The sequence below is a fragment of the Leptopilina boulardi genome, unplaced genomic scaffold (genome assembly GCF_019393585.1).
Source record: "Leptopilina boulardi isolate dan_hultmark-lab unplaced genomic scaffold, ZJU_Lbou_2.1 LbouV2_332, whole genome shotgun sequence".
NCBI classification, from domain to species: domain Eukaryota; kingdom Metazoa; phylum Arthropoda; class Insecta; order Hymenoptera; family Figitidae; genus Leptopilina; species Leptopilina boulardi.
Genome location: NW_026137899.1, coordinates 3,301,521 through 3,327,228, shown reverse-complemented (window position 1 = coordinate 3,327,228; position 25,708 = coordinate 3,301,521). Strand labels below are relative to the sequence as shown.

At 30.0% G+C, this 25,708-nt stretch overlaps 2 protein-coding genes across 8 annotated transcripts in view; one reads left to right on the top strand and one right to left on the bottom strand.

The window, feature by feature from the left end:
* The window catches only part of LOC127285401 (synaptotagmin-7), an 858,561-nt gene that overhangs the window by 113,639 nt on the left and 719,214 nt on the right, over positions 1-25,708 (bottom strand). For all 7 annotated transcript variants that reach the window (XM_051311398.1, XM_051311399.1, XM_051311396.1 and 4 more), the window contains one exon: positions 6,705-6,845. In XM_051311398.1, coding sequence (XP_051167355.1) covers positions 6,705-6,845 — 141 coding nt within the window. The remainder of the gene's footprint in view (positions 1-6,704; positions 6,846-25,708) is intronic.
* LOC127285399 (dynein axonemal intermediate chain 7-like) overlaps positions 1-25,708 on the top strand; it is a 236,925-nt gene that overhangs the window by 201,447 nt on the left and 9,770 nt on the right. The window lies entirely within an intron of this gene.

Genomic DNA, 25,708 nt, shown 5'->3' with positions numbered 1-25,708 from the left:
AATAAATTATTAAAAGTTTGAATTTTTCGAAATTCGAATGATTAAAAATTCGACTTATCAGAAAATCGAATTTTTAAAAGATAGAATTGTTAAAGATTCGAATTTCTAATTGGTATATCAATTATTTTCAAGTCTTTGAATTATGAAAAGATCGAATTTTTAGGAATTCGAACATGCCATGGAATGTTTAGAAATTATTAAAAGATTGAATATTTATTTATAAAGATACGGGCAGTCCCCATCATCTAAAGATTGAATAATTTTTTTACTCATGTTAGTTTAGTTTCTATGTTTTAAATAGTCATAGTGAATTCCTAAACTGTTCCTAATAAGAAAATCACTAAGATATTAGCTCTTTTAAAACACATTTATAGAAAATAGTGGTTGGTTTCTATTGTCCCCACTCGCCATTTGTCATAATTCTCGTTAACTACCGCACCCTGCTCTAGTGAAAATTTAGTGACTTTATAGTAACTTTTAATTTTAACAATAGAGTCACTAAATTTTCACTAGAGCGGGCGGTGGTAGTTGACGAGAATTATGACAAATGGCAATGGGAGACAATGGAAACTAACCAGTGATAGTTGAATTTTAACTTTTTAAGGTAGTACACGCACAATATTTTTCTAGGAATTAAATGAAATTTAATATTTTAACAGTTAATATCGAGATCCACATATTCTCAAAGTTTGAAAACAATTGAACGTTTCTGAAACGAGATATTTAAGTTCAAAGTTTGTTAGTTTAACATTGGCAGCCTATGTAGAGTGCACACCCAGCTAAAAATTCCTGTATAGGATCCTTAAAGGATCCCTAGAGGTTCCTACATAGCATCCTTAAAGGTTCCCTGAGGGGTACTGTTAAGAATCCTACGCGGGATCCCACTAGCATCCGTTGCAGGATATTGGAAGATCCTGTACAAAATCCTGTACAGCAACCTGTGCAGGAACATTAGTTAGTAAGGTTCCCTTGAAGATTCCTATACAAGAAAATGTGTAAAAATAATTTTATGCTAAGGTTTCTACACAGGAACACTTGCATGATCCTGTAAAGGAAAATATTTCACTATTTGTTTTCATGCTAAGGAACATTTGTAGGAACCATAACAGGATCCCTCAGGAAACGTTTAAGGATCCTATGTAGGAACCTCTAGGGATCCTTTAAGGATCCTGTACAGGAATTTTTAGCTAGGCATAAATGTCACATTTCTCTCAATGACTTCTAAAATTTTCTATAGATTTTTTTTTAAACTAGTACGATTATAAATAAATATTTATAGAATTAATTATTATTATTTTTGGAAGTGACTGATGCATTTTTAAAACCACTAGCGCCTCTGACGGTCTTTTTTATATTCTTTGTCCATTCAGTTCAATTTTCAATTTAATTTTTCATTTATATTTTGACTTAATTCTTTAAACTATATACTTTTATGTTAAAAATATATTTTATTTATTAATATTTGAAATATTAATAATATAAGATGTAATAATTTTTTATTTTTACCCCAAAAATAAACGTGATGTTACAATTTTACAGTGGTTTTTAATTATAAATATAATATTAAATACACATGCATTTATGCTTTTGGTTAGTAAATGTAATTACTGCTTTTTGTGAAATGGCAAAATTATTGTTGCTTACTTAAAGTACAAAGTAATTTACGAGAGTATTTCAGTTGAAAGCGAGGAGCAGTAAAAGGTATTATTATTGGGAGGAATATATACATCTGGAACATTTAAGCGACCAACTTATTGTGGTTAATCAACTCCCTCGTAGCTATTTGCTATTGTTAAATACCACAGGAGCCATCACAAATTTGATGGTTCTGATAAATAATATCACAAATCTGCTTTTAATGTTACAAAATCAGAATATTACTTCATTTATAATGATTTATTGGATTCTCTTAACCCAGAAAATTCTCTTGTTATATGTCAAAATTAAAGTAGAAAATCTATTTCTATTTTAAAGTTAATTAAAATTTATCAAAATTAATAATTCAATTTTATTCAGTTTATATATAGTGATTTATTAAAAATTATCCAATGAAACTCTTACCAATTCGAATTTTTGAGATATTGTCAATAATATGGTTAAGAGATTTACAAGTTAATGATTTCTAGAAGCAGTTAACCCTCAAAGGGTACTCTGGGTTTTTGACACCATACTAAAAGAATCGCTATGTATATTAAAATTAATAGGATTAAAATGAAAGTACTAAAATTATAGAGGTTGATTTATAAAGAGCCTTAGAAGAAATTAAAGAAGAAAAATGTTAGAAAGAAATTAAAAATGAATAAATTTATCATAAACAAAACAATTCCAATTAGTAAAGTGAACAACTAAGAAGCATCGAAAATATGAGAAACTTTGAAAAGCTTATATGTATTGTAGCTGAGAATATACACTCTAAAGCCCCAAAGCATCAAGAAACTCATTCTCCTCTAAAAAGTTTCAACCAAGTTTTCGTTTTCATTTAATTATACATGCGTTACATATTACAAGATAAACTGTTCTCTATTTAATTAAAAAAAAGAAGATGGGAAAAGTAATGTATTACCATTGGGACTCAAAGTAACTTAGTCATAATTTATGTTTCGTGGAAATGATTCTTTAAATCAGCATTCACGTAAAATTCAATTATGTCCTTCTACGAGAAATAAGAGTACTTTTTTTAACTTATGAATGATTTTACTACGAAATGAAATGTTAATAAATTTACCAATATTGTTACGGTATATTTTCTCGATAATTGTTTTCGCAATATTATTGTTACATTAAATATTTATTAAATTTCTTTTTTTCAATTTGTAACTATATTAAGTGCAACAAAAATATGAGGTTTCTTTAATATTTCGATTGAAAGCTATCCTACATTCATTAAATTTCCGTAACAGAATCCTTGATGCGTCCACAGATATGCCTTCAATGATCAACAGCTAAAGCATTTTGCAGTTAGTAATATGATTTATCTCCATATTCCGTCGGTTTGGTTATTCATATACTCACCATTTAGATAACGGACCGATATAAAGATTTCTACAATTTTCAATGACAGTTACATCAAGTATCATTTATAATTTTACTTTCAATAGCTTTTCATTTACTCCTAATGTAATTAATTTGTATATTAATATCTAAAATTTCAGTGACTCTAATTTGAAATATATAACCAAATTTAATTTTATTATTGGAACATTTTTAAATACAAAAAATAAAATAAAAATAATTACGAAGATATAAAAAAATTAAAATAATAATAAACGAAAGCTAACAAAATGTTTTAAAAATAAATTAAAACATAAAAAAATTTGACAAAAATACGAAAAAATAAAATAAAAATACCAAATTACCTAAAAAACCATCATTTTCCTTATTTATTATTTTTTTGGGTTATTTTTTTAAAGTTTTTTATTTAAATTTTCAAAAGAATCACTTCTGTCATAAGGTTATGCAAAATTTAAATACATCTTCGAGATTGTTTTTGTTCATTTTTGGAAGAGAGTTACAAAAGAAAAAGTTTCAAGTTATAAAAACCTTGAAATTTACTGTAGAATATTGATACTACCCAACCTCAAGAAGGTCCACTGTAAGTTACAAAAATTTAGATGAAGTAGGTCCAAATATTATCTGACGAGATATACCAGTGTGTTATAAATTGTTAAGCAATTGGGTCGGAAACGACTACCACGATTCGAACACAGTTACATAAGCAAGGGGAAGAAAAATATGACATGTACATGTAGTTATATAATTTTCATGGATCATAACCCGAAGTGTTTTTTTTCGTTATTTGTGAATCTTGCAGATTAATTAATTGCTGATCAAAATTGTTGTAAGTCATAAATTTATATTTGAATTAATTTTTATTTTTAAAATTAAAAATTTATTGATTTAGTCCCTTTTTACTCTCTGGAAGTTACACGAATTTTCCAAGAATGGGGAATATTTATTATTGTATTATTTAATAACTAATATTGTGAAATTTTGTCTATTTAGAGTAAATTTGGAATCATCTGGAAAACCTGAAACCTGTTTAAATCCTGTCTACTTTCCTGTTATCCTGAGTCAAGATCCAGTCAATCAATTTTTTCTGGTCGAACCTCGAAAATTATTGGATTTTCTTATTAATAACTTCATGGATTTTATCGTTTCCTGCCTTTAATTTTGATTAAACTGTGTATTTGAAGATTCAAGGAAAATTCCATTGTTTTGAGAAGGTTTATTGTCAATCTTTGGCTTACCTATTTGTAAGCGAAGACTTCTATATCTCCGACCCTTAAATCATCGTTAAATATTTTTATGCTAGAATTAAAAAAAAATCTAGTAGTTATTCTGTTTTTAAGATATTTTTGGAGAAGAAAGATAATAATTCAACATCTTTTCGACCGAATTGATAGAAATCTTTCATCAATTCAGAAGAATTAATTATTTAATTTAAATTTAAGAAAATTGGATCATCTTATGTTATCTGAAGCTATATTCACTTTACTTAGTCACTTCTCGAAAAATTTATTTAAAAATATTTGAAGATCAAGAATCAACAATTTTTGGTATACAAGGAAAATAATATTCATTTCATTAAAAGAATTGAAGATCAAAAATCAACAAATCTTGGTTGCTAAGAAAAATCTATAAAACGATTGGAAAACAGAACTCGAACTCTTTCGTTTGGTGGCTTTCAGAGAAGAATAGTGTTAAAAAGTTTAACTTAAATTCTTTTCTTATTAATAAAGTATTTGTAAATTAATTTATTAATTGTGAATTAGAAGACAGTAATTTTGCGAATATTCAGGTGAGACAAATTTTGACTTTTAATGAAGAAAGATTATTTATTTGAATTTTATTTATTTACTTGAATTTTCTCCGATTTAATAATGTCTGTTTAATTTTAAATCCATTCATAATGTAATTCAATGTTGTGATTTATTTAGTCCTCTTTGAATTTAGACCCATTATTTTCTTGGATAATTCGGTCGAAAGAGCAACCCCCATTTTCTTTGTTAATTCCCTTTTTTTTGTTTCCATTGAAATTGTAATTTCAAATTGTATTTCAAAAATTTAAATAATTGTTATTCATAATAAATGTATTAAATTTTTATTTCGGTATTTTATTTTAGTTTGTCTAATTGAAAATTTCTTCCAGTCGAACTCTCCCCTCTGTTTTAACCAGATTGGGACTGAGTTAGCCAATCAATAATTTTACTATGTGATCGTATATTTATCTCAATTTATTTATTTTTGATTCGCGAATTCACCCGGCATATTTAAATTTTCATTTTATTAAAATATTACGATAACAAAAGATAACAATTTCATAAAATGTTCTAAATTTTTTTCTGTTACGTTGACTTTACATCTTTTTTCATTTTTAATCTCCAATGTTTTTTTACTCTCTTTTATTAGAAAAAATCGAGTCTGTATCAGAACTATACTTGTAGGTAAAAATTGTCAATGTTAAAAATAACAAAATAAAATTTATTCAATATGTAAAAAAGACCAAAGTAAATAAAAATTTTCTAGATAAACTAAATTAGCTCCAAATTTCTATGAGTAAGATTTTTCAAAACACAAACTTTTAATTTTAAGGGAATAATTTTTGAAGTTAAGGGTAGTTTTTGGAAAATCGTTTTTAGTATTATTCGAGAGGAGGAGCATAATTATCCAATATAAATAATTAATTAGAATTTTCATTTTAAAGAATTTTAATAGAAATAATTATTTTTTAGACGATTTTTCTTTTTTGAATTAAAATTTTCCAGATTTTCTTTTTATACGAACTTTTACTTAACAAAAATGATAACCCTAACTAATTAATTAGGAGCTGCATATTTTACTAATCAAAAATAATCATGGTATTATCAGTAACTCTAACTAAACTTTTTTGTCAGTGAGTAGAATATTGATAAATTGAAATTAAACAACAGAAAACGATATGGAAATAAATTAAGCCGCTGGATTCTAGAAGGGTACGTAAATTTTTTCGGGCGGAAAACGAAATCCCCTAGACACTCAAAATTCATTTTTTCGAATTCTAATATTTTTCGAGCATATTTTTATACAGAATTCGATTGCGCATCTTTTTCTTATCAATAACAAATTTTCCATCTTTTTCCGTTTTCGAAATATAAGACAAAAACTGTTTTTTTTTTAAAAGAAAATTTTCATTGTTTTTCTGACTTCAACTCGCGACAGCTCAGACAATTTTACGAATTTCTTAATGAAACAAAAACGAAAATACGTGTTATTATATTCTACGAGTGACTGAAAAAGAAGAAAGTTGTTTTGAGTAAAATTAAAAAGTCATTAATTTTTTAATGAGACATTGCAAAATTCATGAACTGCAATTTTCACCCTGTGAGGAATTTTCGTAAATTTTCACCAGCAACAAACTTCCAGTGAGAAAGTTGTTCATTAAGGTCCAAAGAAGTTTTCTGGAAAGTTACAATGCAATTGAACAATTAATAATAAAATGGCGAATATTTAAACTTTGAAGTTGCGCGAGCGGCTGAACGTTTGGTATGTGTTTGCTACGTAATATAATGCAATCGAATTCTGTATAAGAATATGCTCGAAAAATATTAAAAGTCGAAAAAATAAATTTTGAGTGTCCAGGGGACTTCGTTTTCCGGCAGAAAAAATTTATGTACCCTTCTAGAATCCAGCGGCTCAATTATATACCTATGGCAGAAAAGTATTACCTGTATAATTTTAACGATGAGGTTAGTATTCTGAAAATCATACTCCAAGCTGAACTGGATCTGTCCCACGTTCTCACTGGGTTCGGAATTGTCAATGTACATGTCAACCAGAGAGACCGATCTACTTTGAAGAAACGCTCTCTGAAAGTAAAAGCAGAAAAAAATGAAAGGTCTTTTTACAGAAAATAAATATTAGTCTTCAAAAAAGAATAAATCATCTTATATAAAAAATAAGACTCGTTTCTTTTAGAAAATCCATTTTTAAAAACAAAATAAACAAGAATTTATTTATTTTTTATTTATTTAATTCAAACAAAAATAATTTTCTTCAAGTGTAAATTTATTTGATAATGTAGTCCAGTAATCAAATATTTGAATAAAATAAAAGTTTTTCAGTGTAATACAGATGAAAGAACATATAACATTAACATAAAAAATATACAAATTATCGACTAAAATTAATGTAAGTAGGGTCAACCGGGGTAAATCCGAACGCTTTTAGTAAGTTTCAACAATAACATAAGTTTTTTCTTTAAAAAAAAATACTTCCGGTATTCTGGTGCATGAAGTTGTTACTTTACTTCCATAGAACAATTTTATGGGGTAGCAAAAATTTTTGATAAATTACAATCGCAGGAAACTTAGCGTTCGTATTTACCTCGATACTTTGCAACTTCCCTAAAATACCGGGGTAAATACGAACGCCACTGTATTTCAGAAAAATCTTAGGGAAAATAAATTTAAAGTATTGCAATTGTTAAACTTATATAAAAACTCAAAAAAATACGATAACAAACCTTTTATGTAATAATGCATCATATATAAATACAAAAATCAAACAGGTTAAAAATTAAAATGCATTACACAATTAAAACCTTCAATAACTTTATCAAATCATAACGGATTTTTGCAAAACTTGGTACAGAAAGTATTTTGGAGTGATTGAATGTAAATACAAAAATAAAAGTCAAATTTTTTAAATTCAAAATGGCGGACTTTTCTAAAACTTATTTTTAAAAATGATCAAATTTGCTAACTCCAAATTCGTAATCAGTGACCCTGAAACTCCCCGAGTAACAATTTTCGAGCGAATCCAATGAATTTTTTAACTCTCGTCCGCCATTTTGAATTTTGAAAAACTGACTTCAAATTGGTAATTAGCAACCCCAAAAACCGTAGAATACCAAATTTTATTAAGATCCTGAAAAACTTTTTTCAACAAACCATTAGGTAAAAATTCTCATATCGAACTTATTTTTAAAAATTTTAATTAAGCTGAAATAATTAGCGTTCGTATTTACCCCCCGTTCGGATTTACCCCGGCTGACCCTAATCTATTCTTAATTGAAGTAACATTAGCTCTAGAAAGATTTGAAATATTTCAATTTCCTCGATTATTTGTATTAATATTATTATAATTTTGTTTATTAGTGTGAATTAATTGATTGACTGGCGTTTGCTTAAGTCAATTACTTTTTGTTGCTATTCTTTTAGTGATTAATTTGTTATCATTAATTTCGTGTTATGTGCTCATTTTGAATACGACCCTCTCTTCAAGACCTGCGTCTTTCTTTAGCTTTTAAGGTGTAAAAACAAAAAAAAGGTTTATTGTTCTAGAATAAAAAATTGTAGTAAAACTCCTTCAGGACGCGAAGTAATTCCCCTCAGGAAGAGTTTTTATCAGGTACCTGTACACCTGATATTTTTTTAAAGAATAATTTATGAATTACATTCCTTTTCTCTTTAAGGGGTTATGTGGATTTCGCAGGCCAAAAAAAGCACATTTTTACGAATTTTTTTCTAAGAGATGAAATATTTTATTTAATTTTTTTCCACATCAAAGAGACACATTTCAAGAGTACTTTATGAAATTCTTGTCAAAAAGTTTAAAAAATTAAGTCATTGAGACCTCTTCTTCTGTGACATGATTCCAGGGTTGCGTACACTGAGAAAAAAGCACTATTGATTCAATAGTGCCGATGCTATTGACATTAATTTATTTGAAACAATAACATATTTTTTGAATCAAATTAAAATATATTAAAATAGAACAATTCATGATTTTAAACTGAAAGCTACGCGCTCCGTTTGTCTATTGTGTTACGTCTCAAAAATAAGAAATAACTTTAGAAAGTAAATTTTTTTTTTATTTATTTCCGCTTCGGTGATTCAGGGTACACCTGTTTCATTTACAGAGCAGAAGGCTCTGAACTAAGGGTACAGGAAAGAAAGAGAATAGTGAATTATTTTATAATTAGGTTACAATTTTATTTAGACAAGTATTTTTAGTTAAAACAATTCGTTCTTATGAAAGAGAGGGAATCTCGAACCAACCAACCCAGGAAATAGAATTCAGCATTCGACTGAAATAAGGAATGCAAGGGTTACTACAAATATACGACAAGTTTAGAAAAAGTTAGGAGTGAGAATATAAAACACTTACCTTAAAATTCAGTAGAAGGTGTGTTGAAAGAAAAAGGACCACTGCTGTGTCCTTTCTTGTCACAGGAAAAGAGCTGGTTTCAGCGTGAATTTATGACGTCAGGAAGGTTGACAGGCCCAGGTATAACCGCAGATCCGGAGTTCTATTAGGCGTGATGAAACTCCCAACAATGAGTCTCTTCCAAAAAAAGGAAGAATGGATAATTGCCCAATATAATGAGAAGAAAAGATCCTCGTTTAATGTAGAGGGTTTTGACACTTGACTTTAACTTTCGTATAAGAAAATTATGCCCTTGAACTAGAAGATGTCGACTGGTACCAAAAATGAGCTTGATGTAATATGTATGAAGAGGAGAGTCCTTCTCTCTCAGTTGAACGTTAAAGGAGAGGTTTGTACCGTTCTAATACAGAATAGAAAGAGTACGACTACGGTTATTCGCAGCAGTAGGAGAGCGTCTGTGCTCTCCTAATGTGGTGATACCACAAGGGATCGTCTGATTTTAGCACATAAGGAAAATTAGAAAGAGAGCATTTATTACATAATCGGAGCGTCTATGCTCTTCTAATGTAGCAATACTACAGGGGTTCGTCTGATTTTAGCACATAAGGAAAATTAGAAAGAGAGTTTCGTGGGGTCTGTGCTCTTCTTGTGTCATAAAAGGTTTCTCGCTTTTATTTGTATGTTTTAGAAATACAGTATATGTATAGACGTAGGAGGATACAAAACGCAGGGGTCTTTTATATATAAAAGAAAGATGTTTAGTTGCGCTCAAAAGGGCGAAAGTTTTACATTTAAGAGAAAGGTATTTAGATGCGTAACAAAAACACAGGTGTTTGTCGCAAGAAAAACGCTACTCGGTATAAATTAAAAAAAAATTCTTATAATATGATTATTAAAGTTACGGTGACGTGACAATTGCAATTAAAAAACCTAGTATCATTAACTACTTTTTAAGTACCTAGTATAATTCAAAAATTTCTCAATTAAATTTAAAAATTATATTAATTACACTGGAACTCCCGAAGGTGAGTTCTCTGAAGGTGAGAACGCGACGGGGGGATAAATGGATAAGCGGGACGGACACCAGCACTCTGAAAACATGACAATAATGACAATATTTGACCGCAAAACGGTTTGAAGGTCGAATTCTGAAGGTGAGAACCAAGTCTTTTCCATTCTCACCTTCGGGAGTTTCAGTGTATATTATACTTTAAAGTAAATAAATTTTGAAAAAATTTAATTTTATATGAGGTTTCACCCTCATGTTTTTATTTCTAAAAAATTTTGTACAATTGATATAAGTTAAATTTCTTTTATAAATTAAATTTAATTTTCTTAAATATTGTTTTTTCACCTGTTGTGCAAGATCTTGTACAAGAAAGATACTTGCACATGTTAATTCATGTTTTCCTTTACTAAAAATTGAAAACTTCAAAGGCTGCGCAATAGTTTACTTTAACCTTTACAGCTGCCCAATAGTTTTTAGCATGCATGAGTTACGAATCTTAGTGGTTAAAAGTTATCAAAACCTCAAATTTTATTTTAAAAAAGTTTTACAACTATACATGCGCAAGAACATGAACGTGTTCATGTACAAGTACTTATAAATCAAATTGTACAAGATCATGTACATTTTCTTGTACAAGATCTTGCACCAGATCTTGTACGAGTTCTCACACATGAACTTGTTCCAAATTCGTATGCATTTTCCTGTACAGAAACTGGTCAGAACTTGTACAAGTTCAGTTGCTGATCCTGTACAGGAAATTGTACAAGATCTTTTACAGGGATTTTCAGTAGGGAGAAAAAACGAGCCTTTACAGCATGGACTTATATATGCTCTCTTCGTACGCGCCTCTACCGTCCATCTTCGGAACGACCTTATACTATATTTTCCCTTGCCCGTACTAAAATAGTAAGAAGCCGAGCAACTGCAGCAAGAGATGGTACCGAAGATGGACGATAGAGGCGCGTACGAAGAGAGCATACATAGGTCCATGCTGTAAAGGCTCGTTTTTTCTCTCCGTGTAGACACGCTTGACCAAGGGAGGCTATGAAAATCTGTTACAAAGTGTCAGACATAAGGAACAACATCAAATAAATATTTTTTAACCAAGTAAACTGTAATTGAATCAATAATTTTGGAATTTAAATGAAGATCATTTATAATTCACTCAAGTAATATTTATTTAATGCAAAAAAATATTTATTTATTTTTGTCAATTAACCTATTATTTCAATATTAAAAAAAATTTCAAAAAAAATTTCTGAAATCAGGGTAGATGTACCAATTGTCGATGATTTTAGACAACATGTGACTTTGATATTCTTTTTCTCAGTAGTAAATGTACTTAAAATTTTGAATTTTGTGCAGTGAGACGAAGAATTTAATAATGTTTAATATTCCTATTTATTTTTCTAAAATAAATTATAGTGTAAGATAAAAATTGTTTTTAAATGTAAATTGAGCAAAATCACCATTTGTCGATGGACGTGTACCAATTCTCGATGTTCGGTTCCGATTCTCGATAATATAGAATTTTTTTAACATATAACCTGACAATTATAATGAATTAACCTTTATCAGTATTTACAAAATCGAATAAATATTTATTTTTCAGATCAAAACATTATAGAACATTGGCATGAAACAATTTTACTTATTTAACTGTAAGTTTATATTTTATACAAAAAATAACTAACCTATAAAAGTTTTGCATCACTGACGTTTAATAAACAAAAACTTAACCAACTTTATTTTGCATTTTTTTCGTTTGAAGCATCGACAAATGGTACATCAGCTAAAAAACTAAATGCACTAACTTTCGAGTCAATACCTCGAAAAATGGACCTGAGATAAAATATGGAATCAGATACCGATGATTTGTTTCTAAAAAATATAAAAAATTAATTTTAACAAATAAATTTATATTAAAAGTTAATACACCCAAGAAGCACGTAATATATCCTCAATATCGAGGTAATATTACACGTGAGATTCGTAATATAACGCTGTAATATTACAGTAATCTTACAGTGATCTTAAAATGTCCGCCTCAAGGTAATATTACCGGGAATATTACTGTAATATTAACGGTAATATTACAGTAATATTACAGACTGATTTGAGTTATTCATAAAGCATAAAAAACGTAAATATATTATAAGTGAATTTGGCTTGTTGGTAAAACTGTGGACTCGTGTGCTTTGAGTTCGGGGTTCGATTCCCTGGATGGGTAGATTTTTTTCGTAAAGAAATGTTCCCATAATATTACTGTAATATTCTCTTGTAATATTACCTTAATATTACGGTATAATATTATTGCAATATTACTGTAATATTATCTTAATATTAGCGCGTAATATTATAGTAACATTACCGGTAATATTACCTTGAGGCGGACATTTTAAGATCACTGTAAGATTACTGTAATATTACAACGTTATATTACGAATCTTACATGTAATATTACCTTGATATTGAGGTTATATTACGTGCTTCTTGGGCAGTTCTTCTACAATGCTGTAGTAATAATTTAATACGAAAAAAGTAATTTGAAATACATTTAATTTGTATTTTTAAAATTCAACTTTCATCAACTTGAAGTATTAAGAAAATTTCCAATCGAGTAAATTTGATATAAGGTTAATTTACAAATTATTTTGGTTTTTAAATTTTCTATAATATACTAATCATCGGAAAATGAAAATTACGAACATCGACAATTGGTGCACCATCGGTAACTGGTACACTTACCCTATAAAAACAAGAAATTTTTTTTATTAAAGTTAAGAACCCAATGGGATACTGACACGAGTAACCATTGGCGTATTAATTGGCTTATATGCCAATCTAATGGCACCTCAACTGCGAGAAACAGTGATGTTTGCCCTCCCTGTGGCGTTGAGCGTACTAAAGTCCAGAGCTAAGCCATCAGCGCAGAGCGGGAACAATTGAAAAATTTGATTTTATTAGTGTTGACGGTGCCAATTTTTTTTGAAATTGTGACGTTACGTTATCACAACTTGCTGATTATAAATCTTAAAAATTCTAAGAGGAACATGTTTCGAAAATAACAATTATATCCATAAACAATAATTTTAGGGTTCAACATATGCCGCCCCCCCTTGAAGTGTCAAGTTCGAAGTATAGATTATTGTACAGTATAAACAAGGTTAAGATTTCGTAACTATAATAGTTCATAATTATAATTTGTATTGATTAACAATGTAATTGGTAACTACATATAGGGGAGTCGATTTAAAAGCGATCAATGAAAGTTATTCAATGTCGATTGGCAAGGGAGACAATTTTTTCACGCTGCGCTTACATTCACCATTTGCAGTTTTTACAGATACCTCACGAACAATGCCGTCTATTCCAGCATGAGTAGCGATAACACGGCCAAGCTTCCAACGCATTGGTGGAAGGTTATCGTCGCGAATCGTAACAATCTTTCCGATTTTTATATCAGTGGTGAAACCCTTATGCCATTTTTTCTTAACAGTTAATTCATGGAGGTATTCTTTATACCACCGAGTCCAGAATTGCTGTTTCATCTGTCGAACTTGTTGCCAGGGCGAAAGTCGGCCGGACGGCAAGTCCGTCAAATTATGTTCCGGTACGCCCATTAATGAGTCACCTGTTAGGAAATGACCAGGTGTTAAGACAGTCAGGACATTAGGATCTGAAGGGATGGAAGTTAAAGGGCGTGAATTGAGGATCCCTTCTATCTCAGTAGAAAGAGTCGTAAACTCCTCGAAGGTCAACAATCTCTCTCCGATAACTCGAATCCAATTGTGCTTGAATGATTTGACCGCGGCCTCCCAAAGTCTGCCAGAATGAGGCAAACGCGGGGGGATGAAGTGCCAATTTATACGTTGATTAGCGAGCGATTGTTTCAAAGTGTCATTATGCTTTTGAGAATTTAAAAATTTACAAACTGCATCGATTTCGTTTTTTGCACGAATGAAGTTTCTTTCGTTATCAGAGTAGAGATCGGTACTTTTTCCTTTTCTGGCAAAAAATCTATTTAAACAAGCGAGGAAGGCTTCGGTTGTTAGATCACTGACCACTTCGATGTGGACAGATTTTGTAGCAAAACATACAAAAATTGAGACATAGATTTTGACTTTAACCCGATTTCTAAACCTTTTTTCTTTTATAAAAAAAGGGCCGCAATAATCGACGCCTGTGTGAAGAAAAGCTTTCTTAAAAATGGTGCGATTTTTTGGCAAATCGCCCATCACGTACGTGAGGATTTGATGTTTAGCTCGACAACAGATAACGAATTTTCGAATAACATTTTTAACCATTGTCTTACCGTTCACAATCCAATAGAAATCTCGAATCGAACTCAAAGTGGCTTGAGTTCCAGCGTGGAACATTCGCAAATGTTGATCCCGAATTAAGATTTTCGTTATATTGTGATTTTGTGGTAAAAGAATCAGGTGTTTTGCAGAAAAGGAGAGTTCAGATTGTTTGAGTCTACCTCCGACTCTCAAAACACCTTCAGAATCTAGAAATGGTGAAAGAGGAGCCAAATGGCCATCGATTTTTCCTTTCTTTTTAAACATGTGAATTTCATTTGCGAATATTTCACGCTGTAAAAGTTTGATTATAGTAACGGTAGCAGTTTTTAATTCACATGAAGACAATGGACCCTTCAAATTTTGTTTTTGTGTTTTAAAGTTGATGAAACGTTGACAATAGGCCACAACACGCGTTAATGTTGTAAAATATTCAGCTTCTGCAAACAGAGGAGTTGTGACAGCATTTACGCGAGTTAAATTTACCCTGAGCTTTAAATCATTTTTCCAATTCCAAAAGGAGTTGGAGATCAATTCCTTCGGAGAAAGGCCACGTGATATTAAATCAACTGGATTCTGATCGGTTCAAACATGTCCCCGATAATTATTTTTCGATTTATCTCAACGTCTTGTAAATTGGGTAATTCTTTTTTGTAATCTGACCAGGCAGTTCTTATTTCAAAAGAGATACATTTTCATCCCAATTTAAATTTAATTGCCATAATGACTGCATCAGAATTTTTGGTTGTAAAATAGTCGGACCCAACAAGCCGAGAGGGTCAAACAATTGAGCGATTTCAGATAACATTGTTCTTTTTGTTACAGGTGAGCCCTCACTTGAAGATTTTATGACGTATATGAAAGAATTTGACTTGGGTTTCCAATGAACTCCGAGTGTTTTTGTTGTGTCTCTTATGTTTAAACAACGAAAGGAGTCATTGGATTCTTCGTTCAACAAATCGATAACAAGTTGATCATTGGAAGCCCATTGTCTTAAATTCATGCCATCCTTTTTGGTAACATGAATTAATTCGGAAACTGTCTTTTTAGCTTTCTCGAGTGTTTGCACACCTGTTAAACAATCGTCCATATAGAAATCTTCTTTAAACTCGGTTTGAGCGAACGAGTGCTGAGCGCCCTCGTCATTGGCAAAAGATCTCTCTAAAGAATAAAAACGATTTAATGCGTAATTGTAAAAGTTACCGAGTTCAATCGAATCTACTTTTTTCGTAAATTTGACTCTATATTGACCGGTTTCAGGGACTCGAGTAGTGTTTTCTACATAGTGTGCTTCTCTCACCTTTTCTTCGTTTGAAAAGAGTTTTTTATTGGGACTATTTTCGATTTCCCAAAATTCACATATTTTATCGTGTAATAAATTAAGTGACAAATTGCATTTGGCAGTATTGGGAAAAATAGTAAATGTTTTACCTCCTAAAATCCATCCGAAATGAGTTTTTTGAAGTGTCAAATCATCAGATAGCGATCGTTGACCTGGACACAACAATTTCAAGAAAATTTTAGCGCCAATAAGAATATCGACTTATGATGGTTTATTGAAATCTGGGTCAGTAAGTTGGATGTTTGGAGGTATTTTTAACTCGAATTTGTCTAAAGGTTCGTTTGGTGAGTGATCATTAACTTCTGGAGTTATGAGAAACGTTAGATCGACTGAATAATTGTTTAATCGCGATTGAATTGTGGTACGAGTGATTTTATTCACGCATGAGCTCATTTGATTTACGCCTCCTAAAAGGATTTCGACGGAAGATTCCTTTAACCCTAATTTTGTCGCTAAATGTTGAGTCATAAAGGGTGTTTTCGGCATTCACTCAGAGTTAACTCTAGAGTTAACAGTGGTGCTCAATGATATTATCTTTGAAAATTTATTTACCTAAATAAAATAATTGATTTTCTATTTTCATCACCCTGAGTTTGAAGTTAGTTGTCCTTGTTTGCTTACTTTTTTTTAATTTATACATATTTTTTGTTTTTCATTTAAAAATGGAACATATTTTTGCTACCCATAAACGTGTTATTTTTTTAAAGTTTATAGGTAATTTTCAAATTTTTCATTATTTCCCTAACTTTAATTAATCTGAATTGTTTAAGAAACTAGATTATTTATTTTAATTAAAGTTGTTTTTTATAAATAAAAAGTTAAAATAATTTTTAATAAAAATAAATTATTATGTTTCAATTTACACTTTTCAAAACAAACAATCCGTTCACAAATTTTGTCGGCCATTAAAGGTTAGGACTGACCCTTTTTCTTTACTCTCGCAAGAAAACAGAGTTAACTCTGGGTCATCTAGTAATAAATTTTTGGGGACTTTTATGAAATCAAGAAACAAAAAATTTTATTTTAACATTACATTACTAGAATAAAAGGCCCGTTTCACATGTTGTTACAATTGCAAACCCTGCGCCAATCAAAATGAATCGTCTATGTCAAATTGCCAATCAACAACGTTCACAATCAACAGACGAACTGAAAATCAAAATTTACATTTGAGCACCACTGCTAACTCTAGAGTTAACTCTGAGTGAATGCCGAAAACACCCAAAGTAAACCTGAGAACCATTATCAAGTAACGCTTTGCATGCATGGGGATTTCCCTTTATGTCTAGTATGTGTACGACAGTGGTCGAAAGCAAAACTTGAGCGGATACGGACCTCGGTAAATTTACATGACTGACCTGCAAAGGTTTTGACACATTATCTTCGTGTAATAATGTGTGATGTTTTTTACTACAAGTTTTGCAAGTACAAGCGTTGCAGCTATCCACAGTGTAATTCGCACGAAGACAATTGATACAAAGTTTTAGATTTTTTATCATTTTGCGCCGTTCACTCAATGTATATACAACAGTATATATTGGAAAACATTCTAAAATTGGGTTCTTTAACGCTTCTAGGGCGCGATAATGTTTCGTTACACCATTTGCAAGTTCACTGAGAGCAGCTGCTGACATATTGGAATAATTAGGCAAATCAAAGAACGATTTAATGTGATCATTACTTACAAAGCTCGGATCATCGTAACTTTTTTCTAAAATATTTCATGATATCGACTGAAGATTTAAAGGAACCGCTAAATCCGGGCTATTGTTCATAAGTACCACTGAAGGAAGGTAGATTTAACGCAGGTAATTTAATATTTATCGAATTTGCGTTTAGCTGTCGAGCCTCTACTTGTGGAATTGTAGAATTAACACTTGAATTCTCATCAGTACCGGAATTCAGAATTTGAGACACAGCAGATTTTTCGTTAATAATAATTTGTGCTTTAGCAGATAATACAGAAAGCTTTTCTTCAAACGCAATTCGTTGTTGATATTCTGATTCAATTTTATCCTCAGGAACAATTTCTCTAATTCACCCTGAACTACTTCAAAATTTTCTAATATCCCATTTACGCTTAATTGTTTAGTGCTTAACTCAATTAAATTTAATTCTTCAATAGACCTAGCAAGTAAATTTTCAAAAATTGTTAATTTAGTTTTTAAAGTGCCTCTTTGCCTGTGCAATTGTGTGATTCGTTTATCTTGTTTAGACATTTTAAATAGAGATAGAAGATTGTAGGGTTCAATAGAAATTAATTGATGAGCATAATGACTCAGTAATAGACGTAACGGACTTACCCCCTTGCAGCTCTGGCCGTAGGATCGTTCAAAGATTCGCAGAGAAGACACTATTAACGGTGCGCCAGAAGGTAATTTGAATAAAAATGAATTGTCACTTATAAATTCTTTTTTAAAATTTCTAGGTTAAAGCCAATATATTTCAATTAAAAAAAATTGAAACACATGTCAAACATGTGTTTCAAAAAAAGTTTTATTTTTAATTTATAATTTTTTTCTACTTAACATATATAATATTTTTTTTCAATTCAATTTTTAAAATTAATTAAAGGTACATGTTTCATAATTATACAAAAAAAAATTTAAGTAATAGCTGCTTCTTACAGTTTTACATTTTTACAGATGATTAAAATTATTATAACAAAATTTAAAAAAACTCATTATGTATATTAACTAAAATGAAACAGACGTGACAATATCGGTATGTATTCTTCATAAAAAGAGCTTTAATCTTCGTTTGAAAAAATTCTAAAAAGATTTATCTTTGCAGAAATGTATCTGATGAGGTCACAGAATTCTGTGTCGAAACGCGTCATGTCAATTGTTGCAATAAACTAAAAGCCATTTAGGCCAAACAGACAAAAACATCTTTTAAAAAATTCTTTTTGATTATGATTCTTAGATGAATAAAAACATTTCTCAATAGTTTTTAAAATCAGTTTACGTGCCGGATTTAAAAAAATTAGTTTTTATATAAAAAACAGTAATTTTATGGGGAATCAGAATTTATTTAATCTAATAAATACTGTAATAAATGATAAAATAATTATTCATTTTTAATTTTACATATAAATAATTATATTGCTGTTGTGTTTGTATCCGATTTTAAAAAATTACATTATAATGTTAAAAGAACTATTTTAAGAGGGACAAAATTTATTTAAGAAAGTTGAATGGTCTCTGAAATTCTCTGGAAAGAAGAGACCTTTAATTATCGCCCTATAAAAGCGGCACTAAACGTGAAAATGATAAACATTAATTGAGGGGCTGATAGTAAAAATGGTTTAAAATAACATTGGGAGCAAAAGTGGGATAAGTGACTTGGGAGCAAAAACGGGTTAAAATGATTCGTGTAATTTATTGATAAATTCATTATATTATCGATTAAAAAATATTAATTATAATAAAATATGCATTTTTTCCTATTGTTAATATTTTTTAATCGATAATATAATGAATTTATCAATAAATTAAACGAATCATTTTAACCCGTTTTTGCTCCCAAGTCACTTATCCCACTTTTGCTCCCAATGTTATTTTAAACCATTTTTACTATCAGCCCCTCAATTTTAAAATACTTTCTTCTTGAAAGACGGACACTTTTTTACAAAAGCAGCTAGAGATTCTTATCTTATATAAATTTCCTAAATCCGAAAGATTATGCGAATCCATAGAAAAACACGATTGCAAAACGAAAAGTAATATAATGACAGGTTCATTACCTCCTGCCGCCGTCAGATGGCAGCAGGATGCAGAGCGCACAAAGTCGAAGCTGTTATTAGATTACTTTTCTACTTCTTGTTTTGCAACTATGTTTTTCTATGGATTCGTACCTTCTTTGGGATTTAGGAAATTTGTAAGATGAGGATTTTGGCTGATTTTGTTAAAAGTGTTCGTGTTTCAAGAAAATAGTATATTTCGATACAACGGGCCAAACGAGCGTTTTGCTCATTACACGAGTAATGAGCATACGCTCGTTTGGCCCCTTGTATCGAACCATATTTTTCTTTATAAGTGCAGGCATAACCTCGTTTGACAGCTACTTGCAGCTATTCAAAATGGCCGACTCCCTCATTGTGCGCGCGGACGATGAGCAAACTGTTTTGGCCACCGCTTAACGGTGAGCAAAATACTTTGCTCATCGTCCGCGCGTACAGTGAGGGATTCGACTATTTTGGATAGCTGAGAGTGGTTGCCAAACGAGGTTTTTGCATGCACGTATAAAGAAAAAGTATTTTAAAATGAATAATATTTCACGTTGAGAGCGATAATTAAAACTCTCTTCTTGCTAAAGAATTTCAGATACCGTTCGACACTCTTAATGCATAAATATAAAAACAAAACAAGAAAATAACTTCAATGTTAATAAATTTATATGAACCCAAATCTAAAACATCTATTATCTATACGCTGTAACGCGGCATTTTATTGCCTGCGTTCAAAATAAATAAATAAAAATAATTAATTTAACGTCAATTTAACGCCAGAGCGGGAATCACACTTTATTTCACTTCAATTCTATCACTTTTATTTTACCTTTATTTTCAGTAAATTCCATGATCTCGCTTATGGGCGAACCGTCAGATGATTGTTCACCGATCAATAAAAAATTAAGAATAACACTAACACTTTTCTTTCTCTTCCTTTACATAAAATAACACTCGGGGTTAAGTCCCCAATTCTATAAGTATCGGGTCGACCATCGATTTAAACATCCTTGAAGGAAGACATCAAGGGAAGTATTTTCTGGCATATACATATAATTGGATGTGAGTCCCAATTATACAACATTGCCAGGAAAACGAAGATCCACTTTTAAATACAGAGACCTGTCACAACACTGGTCATCGCCATCTTCCAGACACATGTTATTGTGCAGCGCCCCTATCGGTCATTTATCGAACTTTCTTTCGACCGTCGATAATTAATGAAATTACCATCTGACGCGCATCGATTACCAATGGTGGATCTTTTGTAACTCGGGCGAGACTCACCATGGAGACAAAGCACGACGAACAGACGCGTTGACGCGGACGAACAGCCATTTTTAATCATTCTCGTTTTGGCGTTCGACAGCAGTGTTTTTGTAAATTTTGGTGTGAGGTTAATTTTGTAAATAATAATAATAATAAACCAAATATAACGGGTATTTACTCAAATCCACATTTAAATTAATTAATTAACATTATGAATTTCAGTAAATTCAATCAAATAAATAAATAAAAATACACGTTATAACACATATAAGTATACATTAAATAAATTCTGGTACCTCATAAAACACTATTTTTATATATTTAAAACTCAATTTTTTTTAAATTTGGCACGTAAGTTGATTTTAAAACCTATTGAAAAATGGTTTTTATTCATTTAAGAACCATAATCAAAAAGAAGTTTTAAGTGCCAACTCATTTTTATTTAAACCTCCTTCTGGCGCACCGTGAATTGACAGCGCATTACACAATTATGAATTTAGAAAGAATTTGACAAATTTTGAGTGTCATTAATAAAGTTAATATTCACACTTCATTTAATAGACACAAGAATTTAACAACACTGATAAGCCTGATGATTCGATGCCTCGTACCCTTGACCCGTTCCGTTGACTTATTCTGATATCTCGACCCGATAACTCGTTCAGATAAACTCGTTCGGATAAACTTGTTCGGATAAACTCGTTCCGATTACGCGTTCAGATTACTCGCTCAGATTACTCGTAAGTTAACTCGTTCAAATAAACTTCAGTTTCGAAAATTAAGTAGATTTTTTCGTTAATCTACGTTTTGTTTGATGTTAATTACTTAAACAATGTGCGAGGATAAGCCGCCGTAGACCACCAGGAGGCTGGATCCGGCTCAAAGGACCATAAAATGTTGACGGTGTTAATATTTTTTGAAGTTGTGACGTTTCGTTATCACAACTTGATGATTAGAATCCCGTGCTTAAAGATTTATGTGATTGTTGTGATGCAGGTAATTCAATGATTCAAGATGTTTAAGTATATTAATTAACATTTAATGTGGTAACTTATTTACAAGCTGTATTCTCGAGAGCACAATTTGGTAAGACACTCGAGTATGGTTCATTTTAAAAACTGACAAAAATATATTTGAGTTTAAAATATTTTTTAAGTACAAGATGGTTAAGTACAATTACAATAAATAGGGCCATTTGAAGAAGTACCGCAATTTAAGTTGAAGCCCATCGGTGGGAAGGTAGTTAAAACAGCCCAGCAAATCCAGTAACAACATCTTATATAACACATATGTAACAAATATAGAATTTTTTTAGAAAAAAATACAGTTAAAATTAATATAATAAATTAAAAGAGTGTCATATTTTGTCTTAATTTGATGTTGATAATGTTAATAAAATAAAAAAAATTAGTAATCCTAGCACATTCTCGAAATTTTTAACCGGTTGACTCTGAGATTCGAGCTTTCGACCATCACTAGTGTACCTACACTGCAGGGCTCAACCGTGAGCTGCGCCTAGACACGCTCGACCAAGGGAGACTATGAAGGTTTGTTAGGAAATGTTCCTTGTAACAAACACATGAAATAGATAGGTTTATTATTTTGTAAAACCATCAAACAATTTTTCAGTTGTTTATTATTTATTACAATCTTCATTCAAGTGGACAGTTCATATAAATTTCAATTTTCTCCAAAAAAGTAATTAAGTAACAATGTTGATAAAGTAACATTTTTTAAATTAACTATTCTAATTTTTATTACTCATAATAGTGATTTATATTTTTATTTACCGTAAAATGAGGTAAATTCGGCGTTTGAGGGTAAAGTCGGCCGGCGCGTTAAATCATTTTAAAGTTGAACTATTACTTTTTTCCAGAAGAAATCCGAGTTTTATTAAAAATGTAGTTAGAATTAATGTAAATTAATAAATGAAATACAATATTTAAGTGTTTAAAGCGCCGGCCGACTTTACCCGCAAACGCCGACTTTACCTCATTTTACGGTAATATTTAATAATAGCAATTTATATATATATGTATAATAATATTCTTATAAAAAATTCAATACACTATAACTAAATAAAAATTTAGTTATATTTAGTTATATATTTAGTTATATTACTAAGTCTCAACAAATTGCAAGTCTTATAGTAATTTTTTAAGCAAAGAATTTAAAAATTACTTAAATATAAGACAAAGCAAATATAAAGTTTCTAATAAAAATAAATTATAAAAATGTACGAAATTCAAAACTTTTAAAAGTTCTCAAATTAATTTTAACCTACCAAAAATGACTAAATTTTGCAATTCGACTAATTTTAAGTACTATATATACACTGCAAAAAGAAGTATCTTATTTTAAGATCTTTTGGTAGCGTTTTTAAGACATTAAGTTGTTTAAAATGTTTTGATATTTTGAAAACGTTACTAAAACATCTTAAAATAAGATACTTCTTTTTGCAGTGTAGATTTGAGGAAACTGTATACTAATTCTTTGTTGAAAATCAAATAATTTATGATTCGGTGAAGTTTCAATATCCAATATTATTGAAATTCTAAGTTATATAATATTCAAATATTAAAAAAATTGATGTTGGTATAAAAATTGACAAAATTATATTGCATTATTAATGAAAAAAAATTCAAATAGAAATCTTACAACAAAAAGGATCAAACATTTAATGACATTTGTGACTGAAGTATTACAGAACATTTGTAGATTTGACATAATGTTATAATTCTAGAACAGATAGTTATTAATAATTTTTAGAATAAGACAAGCATTCTGTTCTAGAAATGTCATGTAATAGTCTTTTCAGCACAGTTCTAGAACAGAAGCGGGAAAAAATTTCTAGAACGTTTGGGACATCTATGTTTAAGAACTCTTATACACAGTGGTCCTCAAGCATCGACAGGTTCGACTAAAATGGATCCAAAAATTGACTGAACAAGCTTTTAGAAGACTATTCGTAAATGTAAAAACTGTCGAAAAAACTTAAAATTACATTTTACGAAATGTATTTTTAGCATTGTATTATATACTGTTCAGTAATCAACAATTATATCTGTAATGTTCATTGGTAAACCATTTTAGTGTACAGTACGTACTCACTGAGCATTAGTATATTAGTATTAGTATAGTATTAGTATTAGTGTATAGTAAAATACATACAAAAGCTTGAAGAATAGCTCATTAGATTACTCTTTATAGACTCTAAAACGACTTTGCCTGAAATCAGAATAAATTTTTTTAAAAATATTTTTAACCTGCGTTTTACTATAATTTTTCATATTTTAAGATTACCATTAAGCTTAATTTACCATTTAAGCTTTATTTATCTATTTATATTCAAGTTGAAATTTCATTTATTCATCAATTCATATCAATGTATTTGTACATTAGTTTTGTAACTTCTTGTAACAACTGACTGATTAACTTATAGCTTGAGCGCAAGACCAATTGCTTTTTCTCCATTTTAAAATGAGTTCTCATGAGGAGAACCGGGAGAAAATATGGGCACCATGCAGTCAGAAAATTGCTTTTAGAGAGGTTAAACCAGAAAAGTTCCTTATAAACGAAAAATTAACTAATCTAATTAAAAAATTTATCAATGATAGTTTTAATTTAAATGATGAGAAAATTTTATTGAGCATTTGTAGAACATGCTATCTTACTCTTCTAGATTACGAAAAAGGTATCTTTAAAAAACCCATTTAAATTAAAATTATTGTTGCTAAATTTTTTAATTAGATTAGGTAACTTTTCGTTTATAAGGAACTTTTCTAGTTTAACCTCTTTACACAGAAAAAAGCTGGTGTTATTTTTGTTGCGGGTAATTTTCTCCAATGCTAAAACCCATAAGATTTAACCCAGATTTAGGGTAAAATTTGTTGCGTGTTATTTTAACACCAATTCTGGTGTTAAAATAACATTTTGTTTTTCCTGTGTAAAAGCAATTTTCTAACTGCATGGTGCGCATATTTTCTTCCGGTTCTCCTCATGAGAACTCATTTCAAAATAGGAAAAAAGCATTTGATTTTTCGCGCAAGCAATAAGTTAATCAGTCAGTTGTTACAAGACGTTACAAAACTAATGCACGAATACATTGATATGAATGGATGGAATTTCAACTTGAAGAAGCTAAATTAAGTTTAATAGTAATCTTAAAAGATGAAAAATTATTGTAAAACGCAGTTTAAAAATATTTTGAAAAAAATTGGTTCTGATTTTGGACAAAGTTGTTTTAGCGTCTATAAAGAGTAATCTAATAAGCTATTCTACAAGCTTTTGTATGTATTTTACTATAAGTTAAATATACTAATGCTTAGTGAGTACGTACTGTACACTAAAATGGTTTACCAATGAACATTACAGATATAATTGTTGATTACTGAACAGTATATAATACAATGCTAAAAATACATTTCGTAAAATGTAATTTTTAGTTTTTTCGACAGTTTTTACATTTACGAATAGTCTTCTAAAAGCTTGTTCAGTCAATTTTTGGATCCATTTTAGTCGAACCTGTCGATGCTTGAGGACCACTGTGTATAGAACATTTGTTAGAGAATAATTCAAGAACAAATTTCCGGATTTATTCTATAACAAAAAGAGAATATTGTTCTAGAAAGGTGACATAATATTGTTATATCACAATTCTAGAACAAAAAAAGTACAAAAATTTCTACAACATTTGTGACTTAAATGTTCTATAATACTTATGGAACTTATATCTAAGAACAGTTCTGGAGCAAAAAAATAAAACAGTTATGTAACATATTAGGAACATTGGTCTAGAACACTGTTACCATTTGGTTCTATAACTGCTACATGTTATTGATGGCACAATTGTTCTAGAACAATGTTCTTTAATTTTAATAGAACAATTATAGAACGTGTTTGCTGGGAGG